Here is a 15,995-nt window from a genome sequence, read left to right as displayed (position 1 = left end):
TTGCCTTTCTCACCTCTTTCTTTTGAAAACCCCCAAGAAGTCCCGCATACGATCTACAAAAGACTTTGAGGTGTCGAAAGCCGCGACCATCATATTGGTAATGGTCTCCCGCCATGAAGGCTCATTAGGTGGCAGGTGGATGGCATCGGGTGGTAGCTTCCAGTGATCCCCCAAATCCTTCTGAATCTGGCTAAAAGACACCATGTATGCGCAGCCCGTTGATCGTGCAATCACAACACCGAGCAACGTACCTTGATCCTTACTCACCACCCATGAGCCAGAATCACCTTCTTGTAGATCTATGGCATCAAATAGTCAGCTTAGAACAATGCCATGAATGATGAAAACTTGAGTCATACCATGCCATAGCCCTATGGTCCATACCTCCTGAAGCCCTTGGTTTCCGAGGAGCATTGCTGAAGGGGTAATAGACAGGGATCCCCTCTTCAGACCACTTCTACCGGACATGACAAGCACTTCTCTCGGCGCGGAAGCATCCATTTCAGATGGCGAGGAGCAGCGATGTACTGCGCGACGTTTCATTGCTTGCTGCCCATGAGATCTCTCTAAAACCAGATTTGGTCGCTGGAATCCGGGCCGAATCAAGCAAAGTTGCCACTCGCCCACTACCTGCACATCGTAGCTTTTGGGCAGAGATGAGGTCAAAAAGACTCGACGAAGTTCCTTCGCGCAGTCCTTACTTTGTCGACGGATCAACGCATCCACGGAGAAAATCGGAGGGATAGGCGGCAGAGGGTCATGAACTTCAGAGCAAATATAAGCTGCGAGGCCGCTGCCTTTGGGGCTCTGGACAATGTCCCAAAAGTTTGTGTCGTCCCGATGTTGTTGAGGTGCCTTAGTGGCAATATTAACGGGAGAACTGATGCTCTCAGCTTGTTTACATGACTCAGGTTTGCGTGATGCTTCGTCTTTCTTTGGAGGCCGGGGAACAAATCTTAAGCGAACCCGTTCTTTTCCAAACCCGGAGATTTTGTTCTTTCTGCCAAAGAGAAAGGGTCCTCTAGAGTCGCTCCAATGAGGGTCGCCCCAATGCGCGAATTGAGAAGTACGAGAAGGTGGCGAGCCGTGCCATGATCTGATAGTTTTACTATAGTCTGGCTCAATCGGTCGTAGAACCCTTGCCTCTGTTATGGTTGACGAAAACGGCATCAGCTTATCCGTATGAGTAAACTCTGGATATAATAAATCTGCAGCTTGACCAGACTGAACAAATGCTGGAACAACCTCGTCTGAGGTGAAACGTGATAGAAGAGGCTCTGTTAAGGTATGTTCATCTTCAGGGAGACTTTGACTTGTCTCACAATCAGATTGCGTTGCGCTCGGTTGTTGAAGCTGCGATTCAATCGGGACACTTTCGTCTGTCGTATGAAGCAGTGACTCAATACTTGGAGTACCATGGCTATCATGAGAATGACTTTCGGTCGTCGTGGGTACCGGATTTCCTTCTGATGTATGCAGTGCCGGCCCAGTGGTTTGAGTAGTGGCGTTTTCAATCAGCAGATCCCCATCGGTAAACAATATGACTGAATTTTCGGGCATCTCGCCAAAGGCACAGTCTGAATCGGACTCATCGTCATCGTCATCGTCAAAACAAGATGCTTCAGGAGGATGGCTTGTAGTAAGGGCATATGTCCGATCAAGGATTTGTATCAACCCACCAACGGTTGAAATACGCGGACTGCCATGCTCCTCTTGCGAAACCATCAGCGTACTACAGTACGTGAGGTCTTGACTCGACTTCAAGGCATATAGTCCTGAGCTTGGAGTGCGGAAGATTCGTCGGAGCTGATAGCAAATATCCAGTGGGGCATACAGCCTTCTTTTGTCTGGCTGAGACATGACTTGGTCGAAAGCCTTAATATCTTTGCGCCTGGTAAATCCAGCGATGCATATGAAAGTTCTGTTATCATGCTGGGTGGAGTGCCAGATGTCGCCTTTCAAACGTACGGATACCAAGCTCGTGATTACCGTTGGTAAGCTTCGCGTCAAGTGACCAAAAAGCTCGTCTTTTTTAGCATCTAAGGCACGAGCAAAGTTGTTGTGAACTTTGGTCTCCTCATCGCTGAAGCGAACGTCGGAAACTGCCGAAGCAACTTTGAGCTTCGTCATAACTCGACGTCTTGAGGTAATTATGACTTCGCTCGTTGGGTGAGATCCAACATGGTTTACGGGCTCTGGAAGGGATACTGAGCTTGACTTGTGACTATGATAAACTTTGCCATCTTGTACCCCATGAATGAGAGATTGAATAGCAGCTCGAGTCGAAGATGCTTCAGTGATTGTTGGTGTAGAAGGCAATGGAGGGCCGGGGAAAACTGGGCAAGTATGTGAAAGGTCTTGACTGACTTCGTCCTGGATGACCCCGACTCCAGAAACTTTATCCTGAGCCCCGGACAGAATATCCCCCGCTTCTGTCACTTCTGTTGTGTATGTTCCCAAAGTGACATCAGTTTCATCGGTTCCATCAGTTCCATCTGTTGTCGACGTGCCTTCCGCTTCGACCTCGAACATACGGGTTGAGTTGTGCGTACATGCGAGTTGCCCAAAGCTACGGTGCAGTGGCTCAATCCGTGTCTGTTGTGTGGTGGATTTGTGTATGTCGTCGAGCTGCCCAGCAATCTCGTCGGATTCCGACCTAGGCTCGCCGCCGGTCGATACTGCTCCCGAGGCATCGCTTTTGTGGACTGCGTCTCTGTCTATCAAGATCCTGAGACCAGTCCATGAAAGTAATTTCAGCCCCAAGATGAGTTGAAGAATCCGCATCAAATATTGTATCAAATCCGACATGAACGCAAGGCCACCGGCATGCTTGGCTGCATGTTGCATGTTGGCAAGAAAGAAGGGGTGGACGGTAGATGTTGATTCACTAGACTAAGTCGTGAATGTGCGTAATACGAGCATCTGGAACGAAGAGAACAGTCGTGAAGCATTGGAATTCTTTTCAGCGTTGCCAGAAGGACTGCATGAGGGAAAATAGGATTGAGTACGGACAACCACATGGGATAGGATAAGCATGCGAAAATTGCTCATTGCGAACCAATGGCTGCCTCACTGGTCTTCACTGCCACACTGCCACTCGTAGCTGAAAATGTCTTAGGAGACGCATCATTGCGGAGGCTGATTTTGTGCCCCTCGCCAATAGGGCCATTGCAAAGCTGCATATGAGGAGCCACCGTAGGTTAGAAATTGCCTGTCAGCACGCCGATCCATGTAGGGGTGGCTGGGAAGTGGAGTGAGCCCAGACCAGGCTGAGCCCCTTCGTGAATTCGATTTCCTACATGTAACGTCTCTCATCAACTAGAACTTCGCCGACAATGAATCAGGATGATTTCCCAGACGCTATCGAATCGGTTATCGGGAACTCGATATGGGAGTTTGAAGATGCAGATCGACCACAGAGACTGCATAAGTTCTTTGATCACTGTACCCACGAGCGCTTTCTTCTCAGTGACAAAGACTCAGAAGCACCCAACTCTGCATCCGAAATTGCAACCGCCATCAGAGGCGTAAAGTCAAACCCATCAATCACCAAGGCTGATCTCTGCAAAACGACAGCCATCAATGCCGCAGTCCTCGACAGTACGATTCGCATGATGCTCATGACTACGTGCAAGACAGATGGGATATCATTGGGCAGCTCAAATACATTCAAGTGGAGGAACAACGAAACTGCGGCTGGCTTCCTGGATCGTGTGTACGCGCGCGTGCCTACTGGTCCAGCATACGAGCAATTAGTCAACATAAGGAATCTCAGAGCATACGCACTGACGAGACACGCGGGAGTCAAGATACGAGCCACTGATAAGTTATCGGACCATCTTTATCTCATATATGGAGATGACTACAAGACGCTTCTGGTATTCTCCCATCGATCATTTCTCGAGTATGGTCTTGAAAGACTTGAAAGTGATCGGGATGACTTGGATCATTCAACCACTGAAGCATTGGCACTGTGAGTCAGTCAATTTGCAAACAATTCGACCAAGAACAAACTAATTGGCAAACTACAGGGGCTGCTTGAATCCAGGCTTGATTATAGAGACACTGAAGACTTTCGATCTTCTATTTCCGTCAATTGGAGATAAACGGTCGCGGGACATTCTAAAGAAATGGGTTGCAGAAAACGACCTAGATGACCGTCTTCTAGAGAACCCAATGATATTCTCGAATAATCAGCCACCGAAAGACCTACAAGGATTGTATGAGCAGTACCCGTATTGGGGGCGGCACCTTGCCAGGTTGTTGAGGGAGGCCGACGATCCGACTCCTGTTACCTGGTGGCAGAAATACACAGAAAGGGGGAGGTCGCCTCGAAGGATGTTTGAGTGCGCCATGGCTGCACTATTGGTCACTGCCATTTCTGCTTTCATCGCCACTGCCTTGGCAGCAGTCCAGGTTTGGATTGCATACTGTGACTGGGAGAGTGCGCCTTCGAGATCGTGGTGTCCATCAAAGAGCTGATACATGGCGGGGGAACCCGAGTGAACCCGAGTGGATGACTTTTAGAATGGGCAAATGCAGCATGAAGCTCCCATTTAAAGGGAGTCTGACGATCCGGGCGGATAAATATTTTGTCAAGTCAAATAGTCTACTTTATACCACTAATTTTGTTATCTCTATCATCCCTACTAGGTAGGTATCCCACTCCCTGTTCGTTTTGTCCGTCTTGTCTTCGTTATTGTCATCTATGCCTACCACCCGCCCGGATAGCTAGGAATACTAGCCTGGATAGCAGACATCTTTCCAGGAGAGGTAGAGTATTTCTGAGGCTAGGTGTCTCCGCTTCTGAATAAGGAGATTGAGTAGGTGTTGCAAAGAAATCGGTCATGTAACATCAAGTTTCAAGTCGATTGTTACTCATAAAGATTAGTACGACTATTCGTCAACTGCATAAATATTCTAATGTAGCCATACCGGGGTTTTTCGATCAATCACTTTCCATCATGAATCTCATCCCAGTGCACTTCAGGGAAATCTTCCGAAGGACTATCCATAAGAGGCTGCCCAATACCAAGCAGAACCTCATCAAAGAAGGCTCTGACAAATGTCCTCGTGATATTGGCCATTCTGTTGCCGTCAATAGGCCCCATTGTAGCGGTCGTGCCGAAAATCTTCCAGAACGTCCGGTCCTCCCAGTCAGCATGCACGCTTCCATCTACGGAGAACAGGCGCCACCAGCCAGTCTGCCAGGCTCGGTAATTGCTCCAAGTGCGGTCAGAATTTGCATTGTGACCTCCGAAGCCCAGAATCATCGACGGCTTTTTCAAGTCGGAGTCGGATGTGCTGTTCAATCGGCCCCAGTTGGTACCGTCCACATTGATCGCGGCGGCCACAGCACTACTCTCCAGTGCCAAGGTAAGAGCAGCGGAGCCTCCGAGAGACACCCCGAACGTGCCTAAGTCGGTGGTCTTGAAGGGCGCGTTGAGCTCTGCGGCAAGGGTGGGGAAGTAGTCAATGAAGTGCAGTTGCTGTCTCACCCTGACGGCGTGCAGCTCTTCTACCCAAACAAGAGTGTAATTATTGAAGGCTGGGGAGAGGCCGTAGACGCCCGTGCCGTTGGGGTACCGAACAAAGGGTTGCTCGTAGACGTGGTCGAACGCAACCACGACGTATCCTCCGATGCCAAGTCAGAATGAGTAAACGAAAATCCACAAAGCGCGGACTTACCGTGAGACACAAGATCAGAGATGGCAATATAGCTGCCATCTGTCGGTGGGCCCCAGCCGCCGGGCCCAAAGAGGAGCGTCGGACCCGTTCCTTCTCCCAGATATGAAGCATTCCATCGTAGAGTTGAGGTCAAGTGAGAGATGTTGTAGCTCCACAAGTCAGCGTACAACTCAACAAGCTCGGGCTCGAGGTAGGGCTCTGGGCAAGGCTTCTCGTCTGAGGTAGGATAGTACAGCGTGACGAGATATTCGGTTGAAACGCCGTTCGGCCAGACAACGTCCTCCTCTTCTAAGAAGGGAACGACGAAGCGCTGAGCGCCAACGTTATACTCGCCTGTGGGAGCGGGGATCGGCTCTCCAACAACATTGAGTGCCCACAAAAAGAGCGTTGAAGCCCAGGAAAATTGAGCCTTCATGGCGGTGTTCAAAAACAGAAGACGCTATAGAGAATTGACAAGGTAAAGACCTTGCGCGCATCAACGTGATAATAAGATACTTAAATAAGCTTTCTGGTAGCCTCATCTTCTGCCTGGTATCTCTTGGTTCTCGTACCCCTCTCGCAATACATGTCAGGAGCCACTCCCACACACGATGAAGCGGCGCGGTCAAATCAGCCTAACTTACGCGCGTTATCAAAGCCACTCTTACCTCAATAAGGCAGCTGGGCTGTTTTGTGCTGTATGAAATCCCCAGTCTACAAGGCTCGACCCCGCTGAGCGTAAGACAAGAGTCCGAATGTGCAACCTGGCTAGGTCAACTGGTACTGTAGTGTGGGGGAATACATGCGAAGCGCCTTGGCATATACGCCCAGGTAAGCTGACGGAGAAACAGGTAATCTTGCCTCGCCTGTACCGAGGGGCAAAGACTGATAGTCGACCTGCCTTCCCCGCCTTTGCTGGACCAATTCCTGTCTTATCTTGTCGGTTTCTCAGAAGCAATCCAACAGCCCATGCTGTGTCCAGAGCTCAATCCCGTGTGATGCAAGAATTAAGATGGTAATCATACTTCATCATGCAAGTGAATAAGGTGTATAATCTAAGATGGAGCAGAAAACTCTGTTTGACAGGGTCAATAGGGAAACATGGCATCAATCCACCTGGATCACACAGAGATCACGCAAGCAGGGAATCGTAAGGCTCTCTAAATTATGTAGTCTCCTTTGTAACAGTACGAATGAGGAGTGATCTCATGTTACTCCAACAGTCCTTCGAGAAAAACTTTCAAGCCAAGGACGACTGCGGCGTTGACAACCGGAACCCCCTCCGCCCAATGTTGCTGAAGAGCAAAATGCACCCAATAAATGCCATCGGGATTGCAATAACCCAAAAGACCCAGAACAAACTCTCACCTGCTGCAAACTTGCCGCCCATCGAGAAGATGGCTGCCACCAAAGATACAGGGATAAATATGGCTGCCATCGAGGTGAGCTGTCCTGTGGTGATACTTTGCCTGACAGATACAGCTTGCATGTAGGTTTGGAGAATAGCATCAACTCTAGATTTATAAAGATGAGTTGCTCGGAGAAGATTCTGCCAGGCATCCACCTCCCATGTGCTCAGAATACTGTCAGAAGAGTTGACACCAAGCGCATCAAGGTTGCGTTGAAGCTCTACTCCAATGGATTCAAGCGCCGTTGCAGCGCGTACCAGGCGCCTAAAATCTTTCGGCTGCCAGGCACGGGTCCAAGATCTCTGAAATAGCTCATCAGTGCTTTTTGCCGTGAAAGGGTTCTCCATGCTCATCTCTGTGTGTTCCTGGGCAATTTGAGATTCGATGACTCGCAGCCGAGCAGTCCATGACGATAGAGCCAGCCTCCTACAGATGTCGGTACAACAACCGACGTCCGATGTCGAAGATCGCATTGTCAGAGGATAAAGCAAGACCATATCATCGAAGAGCGAGACCATGCCTGGTGAAGCATGGCCGGCCCATTCATTGCTATCTTGACTAGCCATTGATTGAAATTGGTGAGAAGGATACCATGATCCCCGTTGTCTTGAATTCCAGGGTAGACCAAATGAATGCAGGCTTGGGCTATGATTTACTTCTCGAGGTACCGGAGAATCTCTCCATTTGACGTGCTCACGCAAAGGAGGGTCGACAAGAATAATAGCTCATACAACGTTAGCTCGGTACCAACACCATCTTCGGATGAAACCTACCATCCCACGCGTCTCCATTGATACACTCCAAAAGGAAACCTGTTCCCAGCTTGTGGGGAGCTCACTCAAGTCGCCAAATATCGTGGAGAGGTTCAAGCGACGGCGAATGCTAGATTCCATCTCGTATAAAGGATATGACGAATCCTCTGGAAGTGATTTGATTTCAACCCAGTGCATTTTGATGAAAGACAGCAAAAATTGATTCCGATGGTCATAGTGTCTCGGAGTCCGATTTACTAGATATCCAAGACAGCTTTCAGGTTCAGCCCAATGGGCCGCAAAGAATGCTGGAGGAACCTGCAGCCTAGCTCCCAAGACTTGAATGAAGTTTCTTGGGAGCCCTTCTAGGACGAATAGTCGACGCTTGACAGGGCTCATTCCCGGTGTCTTGTCAAGATGTCGTCTCAGGACTCTTGAACTTCTCACTTCGTGTACAGTTGGTTTAGCGCCATCTGAAAACTCCAAAACAGCTGCTCTTCCCTCTTCTCGGAATGAGCCTTCCTGTGTCGATAAATGCCCCAGGAAATCTGGATATTGATCCCACTGTGTAGATTCTAGCAGCGACCAATAATGCTGTTCTTCTTCAGGTGTGTGCAACATGTTGGACCGTTTGTGCTTAGCCACCCGGAGTTTGACTAAACAGCGTGGCGATGCGTGGTATTTTATTACCTTCAAGTCCGAGCCAAGGCCTTAATTAAATATTGATAGACGGAACTCATTGAGGGTCTTGCGAGCAGCCTGGTTGTGCCTTGTCAGGCTGTGCATGACAATACGCATCTTCCATCTTATGTGGGACTAGAACATGTATGTGACGTGGCAAGATGGTGCTGCTCAGGTCCAACCCCGACATTATTGTGTCCTTTTAGGACGCAGTGTCCAAATACTCCGCGATAATTGGTCGAGGCATGAGGCAATATCTGATAAGCTGCATAAGCTCGCTAACTCGACCCATGTTGGGCAGGAATTGCAATCTTTGGAAAATCAGGTAAAAGATCCACGGTGCCATCTCGCAGACTCGCCTGCTCCGTCGAGCTCACTCATTTGGTACACCTTGGCATTGCAGGCACACAGTCATCTCTACCAATCTATCTATCATTCATTCCAATTCAAGCTTGTTCTCATTCCACAACTTCCCGGAACTTGGCAAGCTATTGTCCTTCCTCAACTATGCAAAAGATCTCAACCAAACCACTCGTGGGCCTTGCTGAGAAACCCCCCACCAGCCTCCCTGAAAAAGCCCCTGTCGAAGATTCGAGAAACAAACCCGGTGTCAACATACCGCCCATTTTCGGTCACTGCATGTGCTACCTTTCGAAGGCAGTGGGATCCCTAACCGAAAATGCGCACCCTGACGCCCTGAAACTCGGCCTCGTCAGGCTTCGCTTGAGTCGATGGCACACGCAAATTGTATAAGGAGGAAGTAAAGCCGCAGGATTATCATTAAAAAACTTGTATTACACCTTCGTCCCTTCCAGGTTGTTTGCGTTCAGGTTCATCACATGCTGGGCCGCTCCAGAAACTACCTGGCTTTCATGGACTTGGCTTTGCAAGAACCAGCATAATCTGCATTGAACACCGCAAATTGGAAGCAAGCACCGCTTTTTGATTCGACAGTAGAAAATACTCGAGACAGACATGTTTTATCTCTTCTTCGAAGGTCTGGCGTTCTTCTCCATCTTCTTCTGCTTCTCCACCCTCGCCTTGCGAATGTCCTCCGCCCCCTTGATCTCCTTCCTGCTGCCCGCGCCGTCCTTGAACTTGCCAATCCTCTTCTCCTTCGCCTCCGCGACCCTCTTCTTCCGCACCTGGTAGTCGTCGCGGTACTTGTCCGCCTGCTTCGGCGCCTTCTCCAGCTTGTGCTTGTACCTCGGCCCGGACTGGTCCACCGCGCCGGGCATGTTCGGCCTCTCGAGCCCGCCGACCTGCATGCGGCCCAGCCTGTTGGCCTTGCGCCACTTGTCGAAGCGGCCGCTCTGGAAGGTCGCCGCGATCTTGACGCCCGACTCGCCGCGGATGAACTTGGAGCCCTTGGAGCCGTCCTCGTCGTTGGCGCGCGCGACGTACTTGTTCTGCTTCTTGTCCCAGCGCATGCCGCGCGTCTTGGTCGGCTCGCCGAAGCCCTTGGCCGTCTCGTCGTTGGTCAGGTCCATCGTGGCGTCGCGCGCCGCCTCCACGAAGCTCGACGTCTGCGCGCCCGTCGTGACGCCGTAGCCGCGCTCCTCGGCCGCGTTGATCGTGCGCGGCGTGTAGGACATGTACACGTCTGAGTCGCGCCAGGAGTCTGGCTGCTTGTTCTTCTTCTTCTTGCCTTTGCCCTCGTCCGCGTTGGAGATTGTAACCTCGAGGCCGTCGTTGTCGTCTGAGTCGTCCGAGTTGTAGGCCTCCATGGCCTCGGTGTAGTCTGCTTCCTCGCCCGAGTTTTCGTCTTCCTCCTGGTTGTCGTCGTCGAAGTCGCCCATCTCCGCGTCCGAGTCTTTGTCGTCCTTCTTGTTGCCACGGTGCGGGGTGATACGTTTGCGCAGCTGCTTCATGACTTCAACTGCCTCGCTGTTGGAGCCCTTTCCTCCACGTCCAATCTCGAAAATGGTCTCGGCTGGTCTGAAGCCACTGATCTTGGCCATCATCTCGTTGCGGGCCTGTTGAGCGTTGTTGGCGGCGGCGCCGAATAGGGGATGCAGCTGGTTCCAGCCCTTTGAGCCCACAATCTCGCGGGCGCGCTTTGCGCTCTCGTAGGAAGCCGAGTGTCGTGTCTTGAGGTAGAGCTTCTCGGCCTTGACGGAGACACTGCGGAGAGCTTCAATGTCGGCCTCCTCCTTCAAGATCTTGTTCATCCACTCCATGTTCATCTCAATCCTGTCACGTGAAAGTCCTCCGACAACGACGTCCTCGGCGAAGGATGGCTTCTCGCTTTCGTGACCTATGACAAGCTTGCGACCGAGGAAGAGCTGCAGATCCAATAGGTAGGGAGTATCGAGTTCGCGCACAATGCTGTAGGCCCAACCTCTTTGACCGGCACGGGCTGTACGACCGACACGGTGAACAAAGACCTTGGGCTGAGGGGGGAAGTCGTAGTTGATGACATTTGCCAAGACAGGGATATCGATACCTCTGGCAGCGACATCGGTGACTACCAGGATATTCGCGCGACCCTGACGGAAGTTTTCGGTGTTGATCCTACGCGCCTCTTGATCTAAGGAACCGTATACGTATGAGACTGCAAAGCCGGCCTTGATAAGCATTTGCGCCAGATATTCGACGTGGTGCTTGGTGGCAGCGAAGATAATGGTAGAGTGCTCTGTTGGCTTTCCCCTCCCGTCACCCTCGCCGCGCTTCCGCTTCTTCGACGGCGCAATATCCAAGGGAACTCCATCGGGCGTGCCCATCGGCATCTTGATGATGTCGTGCAAGATGTGCAACAAGGCCGCCTCCTTCTCGGCACCCTTGACTGAGAAGAATGCGCTCTCAAGATCGGGGGAAACCTTTGTTTCGGCGTCCAGTCTTACTAGACTCGGGTCCTGCAGACCGGCTCTGGCAAACTCCACCAAAGAAGCTGGCAGCGTGGCAGAGAATAGCAGACTTTGCCTCGACGGCGGGAGGGCGTGAAGAATCTCGGTGAGCTGGGCAGCGAAACCCATTTCGAACAGACGATCAGCCTCGTCAAACACCACGTACTTGATCGATGACAAGTCCAGACCCATCTCGACCTTCAAATGCAGGAAACGACCAGGGGTCGCAATGACAATATCCGGGTTCGAGGACATGAAGCCGAACTGCTCCTCCATGCTGTCACCACCAACCAGCAGCACGCACTTCAGATCCGTTCCCTTGCTGAACTCCTTGACAACCTTCAACGTCTGCAGCGCCAATTCACGGGATGGCGACAGAATCAGCGCGCGGGTGCCGATCTTTGCGCTGTGGGCGCGCAGGCGCTCGATCATGGGGATGACGAAGGCGGCCGTCTTTCCGGAACCCGTTCGCGCCATACCGACGACATCTTTGCGGTCGAGGATGATGGGGATCGTCTTTCGCTGAATCGGAGTGGGTACTGAGAATCCCTTCTTCGTGATCGCGCGGAGGAGGTTTGCGTTGAGACCTTGCGAACTGGTTAGCTTGGCTGGAGATGCTGGTTTCATGCAATGCCTGACGTACCCATGGCCTGGAAACCACCGCCCTTCTTCACAGACTTTCCCTTCAGGTTGGAACTCTTTCGGAACGAAGCTGCTTGCTGCAGCGCAATGAAGGCGGCGTCGCCATCCTCCTCGCCCTCGTCCTCGCCCCCTCCGTTCAGGATCCCGTCAAAGTCGAAACCCGCATCCCGTCCGCCTTCGCTTCCGCTGTCGTCGGCATTGGTGTTGAAGAGGGCGTCCGCAATGTCGACTTCGCCGTCAGACGGCGTCGGTGATACTGCGCGACGGGGCATTTTGACCGGTATGCGACGAGCTGGTTTTCGTTGAAAGAGTCTCGTCGACAACTGGGCCCTTGTCCTGTCGTGTTGAAGAAACGCCGGTTTGGAGGCGCCTCCAAAAAAGTCCCAAGAGCTGGCGGGCGAGACCCATCGAAAAATTTCTTATCGCCGCCGTCCAGTGTCTTATCTTAGCGTTCGTGGGGCGCCGAATCCACAGGGATGCGTAGTGGGCCCGGGCGTGTGTGGCTGCTGTGCACGCGGGCAGCCTCGTGCCCTTCGAACCTCCCTCATCCTCTGCTGGTCTCACACCTACACGAACCGCAGCAGCTTCCCAAGTTCATCGCAAGACTTTTCCGTATTGAAAGTTTTGATCGCGAGCTCTGCGTATCTACAACATGGCCAGCGAAGACGTCAAAGAGGAGAAGGATGCCCTCGACGCGCTCGAGTTAGAGGCGAAGGAGTTCGACAAGGTATGTCAACCCGCAAACGGAACCCATCACCCTTGATACCTCGGCGCATAGCTAACTGACCACTCTCTCAGGATGCCGAAATCGACAGAATCCTCAAGGCCTTCAGGTTAGACGCCTACGCCGTCCTCGACCTGCAGCCCGGCGTGCCCGAGTCCGACATCAAGATCTGCTACCGCAAAAAGTCGCTCCTCATCCATCCGGACAAGACCAAGAACCCGCTGGCGCCCGACGCCTTCGACCGGCTGAAGAAGGCGCAGACGGAGCTGATGGACGAGAAGCACCGCGAGCGCCTCGACGAGGCCATTGCGGACGCGCGCATGCTCCTCATCCGCGAGAACAAGTGGACCGTCGACAGCCCTGAGCTCAAGACGGACGAGTTCGCCAAGAAGTGGCGCGACAAGACGCGCGAGGTGCTGATAGACAACGAGCACCGCCGGCGCAGGCAGGTGAAGGCGCAGATGCAGGAGGAGGGCCGCGAGCAGAAGAAGCAGGACGAGGAGACCGAGCAGCGCAAGCGCAAGAGGCAGCACGAGCAGGACTGGGAGGCCACGCGGGACCAGCGCATCGACAGCTGGCGGAGCTTTCAGAAGGGCAAGTCCGGGGACGGGAAGAAGAAGAAGAAGATGAAGCCTATTGGTTGATTGTGGAAGTCTGGTTGGGCATTTCGGTTCTGTTTTTCTCCGCCGCCTAAAACGGGCAGGCTGCTGGGAGGTGTTTATGGGGGTTTGGAGGGATAATTACATTATAACTACACAGGTCTCGGCTTACGGATACACGATCACACACAAGCATGGCACGGATTACATCAAGAGAGCCAGTGAGTTTATGATTGACCATCGCGGTTATGTCCCTAACTATGTCAGAAGTGCAATGCCCATGTCCCCCAAAAACTTTTCATTCGCTGTTTGCGAGGCGCATCTAGCCAGGTAAGCACACATCCTTTTTCTTCCTCGTCACGTCGTGGTATGCTCGCATTATGATCCTAATAAAAACATGAACTTTTGATCCACTTCGCCTCTATGCCATATCTGTACCATCACCGGTAGGTCCAATTCAAGGCTGGTGCTTCTTCTTGTAAGAGAGGAAACGCGCGAGGTTGAGAACAACCTCGTCCGCGCGCGAGCGGAGCTCGGGAAGCGTCCTCTTGTCGATTGTCTTGACCAGGGCCTTGACCTTGGGCTGGGCCGCCTCAAGGTGCTGCAGGAAGCCGTCCTTCCAGAAGACCTCCTTGTCGCATGCAAAGTCCTCGTCGCCGTAGATGTCGAAAAGCTGGTTGAGCGCCTCCACCGCGTCCGCGGCCGGGGTCTCTGGCAGAGCCGTGATGACGGTGATGAGGAAGACGCCGATCTCGCGGTTGAGCTCCACCGCGGCGGGGTCCCGCGCGAGCTGGCCCAGCACGCCGATGCATTTGACTCCCAGACCCTGGAAGGGGTCTTCCGGCTCCTCGTCCTTGGCCTTCTCGCCGTTTGTTGCTCCGTTCGCTTCCTTCTTGGGCAGGCTCTTGGTGGCGTGGTAGAGCGCCATGAACTTCTTGTGCTCGTCGCCAGTGAGGGGCGCGCGGCCGGGCAGGCTGCGGGAGACGGCCCAGGCGAGGCTGGTGACCTGGGTGGCGAGGTCGACGTCGGCGGTGTTGGCGGCAAGGATGGGGACGATGACCTTGCCCCAGACGGCCTTGCCGGAGGGCGTCCAGGCTTTGAGGATGCCGGCGTTGTGGTCGTCGGCGAAGTCGAAGACGGAGATGGACCAGGCGATGTTGTTGAGGGCGGACAGCGCGTGGCCCTGGATCCGGAGGGCGTCGTCGGACTGTGCGGCGGTGGTCGCGAGCTCGATGAGTCTTGGGATGGCTTGTTGGATGAGTTCGCGGAGCGTGGGGACGTCGTCCATGTTCGCCTCGCCCTCGACCTCGTCGTCGGCGCCGGTCACCATCTCCATGTCGGCCATGTCGTCCTCGTCCATGGAGGAGTCGTCGTCATCGCCGCCGACGTTGTCTTCCTCCCCTGAAGCTTTGTCGTCGATGTCCTCGTCCATGGCGGTATCGTCTTCAATTCCGTTCCACTCCTCGCCTGCCTTCTTGTTGCCGCCTTGCATGGATACTTGGAGGGTGGTGCCAATGTCGGCCAGGATCTCCAGTGCGAGCTGGAGGACCTCGGTCGGGTTGGACCATTGGCTCTTGGGTGGCAAGTCAGCTGCCGGCTCAGAGCCCTGGAGTGCTGATGACAGTGTCGGGATGAGTGCGGCGTCGGAGAGGTTCTTCTGACCCGGTGTGCTGTCGAACCACTCCAAAGTTGTGAAGATGTTGTGCAGAACACCACAAGCCAGGACACCCTTGGCATCGGCAGTGGCTTGCAGCTTCGTTAGGGTTGTGAGGGGCTTGGGGTTCTCGTCGGCCACGACATCCTCTGCCAGACGACGGTTGTCCTCAGATAAGGTAAGGAGAGCAGATAGCGCCTCGAGGCAGATGCTTGACGGTGAGTCGGCGTGAGCTACAAGAGTGAAAAGGAGGTTCTTGATGCCCTCGATTCCAACGATGGCCTCAAGGATCTCATCCTGAGCCTCGGCGAGTGCAGACAGGAGTGCGACGACGGACTCGGCAATGGCCCATGTGACCTTGGCCTCGCCCTTGCTCACTGCGGAGCCCTTGGCCAGGTTCTCAAGAATCTAATGAAAAGTTAACCAACGAACTCACTTGAGATATTATATGAATGGGCACTTACAGCCTGAGAAGCAAAGCCGATGGCACTGAGAATATCCAGGCGATACAGGTGAATACAAAAGTCGGCCTCTTCCTCCTCGGCAATGACCCTCAGAATGTCCCAGCCAGCGGCGCGGCTGTCGAGGTTTGCGTCGGTCAACGTCTCATTGAGGACGATGTGGACGATCTGCTCGCGCAGCAGCAGCTTCCGGCACTTTTCGTCGGTGACGATGTTGGAGACGGCGGCGGCGGCGGCCGTGCGGGACTTCGGGTCGGAGCTCTTGAGGTCCTTGATGACGGGCAGAATGGACTTTTCCCTGAGGGCGGCCAGCTCAGGGTCAGAGGGCGGCTTAACGGTTTTGGCGATGGGGTCCTTGCGATGGCTCTGGGCGCCTCTGTTTCGTCTGGACTTTCCCATTGTGGCGGGGTTTATGGGTGAATGAGTAGCTTGAGACAGGGGATACGAGAAATGAATGGCCTATGAGGTGAAGAATATGAGACTCTAGCTGAAAGTGAGGGGGGTTATTTGTGTTGGAATTTCTTCGTGACCGACCTCTAAAAGTCGCCCCGCGATTGCGC

The 15,995-nt window shown here is 53.1% G+C and overlaps 4 protein-coding genes across 4 annotated transcripts; 1 reads left to right on the top strand and 3 right to left on the bottom strand.

Moving 5' to 3' along the window:
- Positions 1-4,952: 4,952 nt before the first annotated feature.
- On the bottom strand, positions 4,953-6,103 carry COL26b_006793 (uncharacterized protein; the record flags this gene model as incomplete). Its single annotated transcript, XM_053179604.1, has 2 exons — positions 4,953-5,635; positions 5,689-6,103. 2 exons carry the CDS (start codon positions 6,101-6,103, stop codon positions 4,953-4,955), a joined length of 1,098 nt encoding a protein of 365 aa, XP_053036393.1.
- A 3,386-nt stretch (positions 6,104-9,489) lies between these two features.
- On the bottom strand, positions 9,490-12,269 carry DBP10 (ATP-dependent RNA helicase dbp10; the record flags this gene model as incomplete). The annotated part of the gene is made up of 2 exons (XM_053179603.1): positions 9,490-11,942; positions 11,999-12,269. The coding sequence occupies 2 exons, from the start codon at positions 12,267-12,269 to the stop codon at positions 9,490-9,492; spliced, it is 2,724 nt and encodes a 907-aa protein (XP_053036392.1).
- A 380-nt stretch (positions 12,270-12,649) lies between these two features.
- Positions 12,650-13,365, top strand: COL26b_006791 (uncharacterized protein; the record flags this gene model as incomplete). Its single annotated transcript, XM_053179602.1, has 2 exons — positions 12,650-12,724; positions 12,796-13,365. The coding sequence occupies 2 exons, from the start codon at positions 12,650-12,652 to the stop codon at positions 13,363-13,365; spliced, it is 645 nt and encodes a 214-aa protein (XP_053036391.1).
- Positions 13,366-13,777: 412 nt separating this feature from the next.
- On the bottom strand, positions 13,778-15,834 carry COL26b_006790 (uncharacterized protein; the record flags this gene model as incomplete). Its single annotated transcript, XM_053179601.1, has 2 exons — positions 13,778-15,382; positions 15,439-15,834. The coding sequence occupies 2 exons, from the start codon at positions 15,832-15,834 to the stop codon at positions 13,778-13,780; spliced, it is 2,001 nt and encodes a 666-aa protein (XP_053036390.1).
- Positions 15,835-15,995: the final 161 nt, after the last annotated feature.

This window comes from Colletotrichum chrysophilum (genome assembly GCF_026319265.1).
Source record: "Colletotrichum chrysophilum strain AFK26 chromosome Unknown scaffold_52, whole genome shotgun sequence".
Lineage (NCBI taxonomy): Eukaryota > Fungi > Ascomycota > Sordariomycetes > Glomerellales > Glomerellaceae > Colletotrichum > Colletotrichum chrysophilum.
The sequence above is the reverse complement of the archived record's forward strand: the minus strand, read 5'-3'. Positions and strand labels throughout refer to the sequence as shown.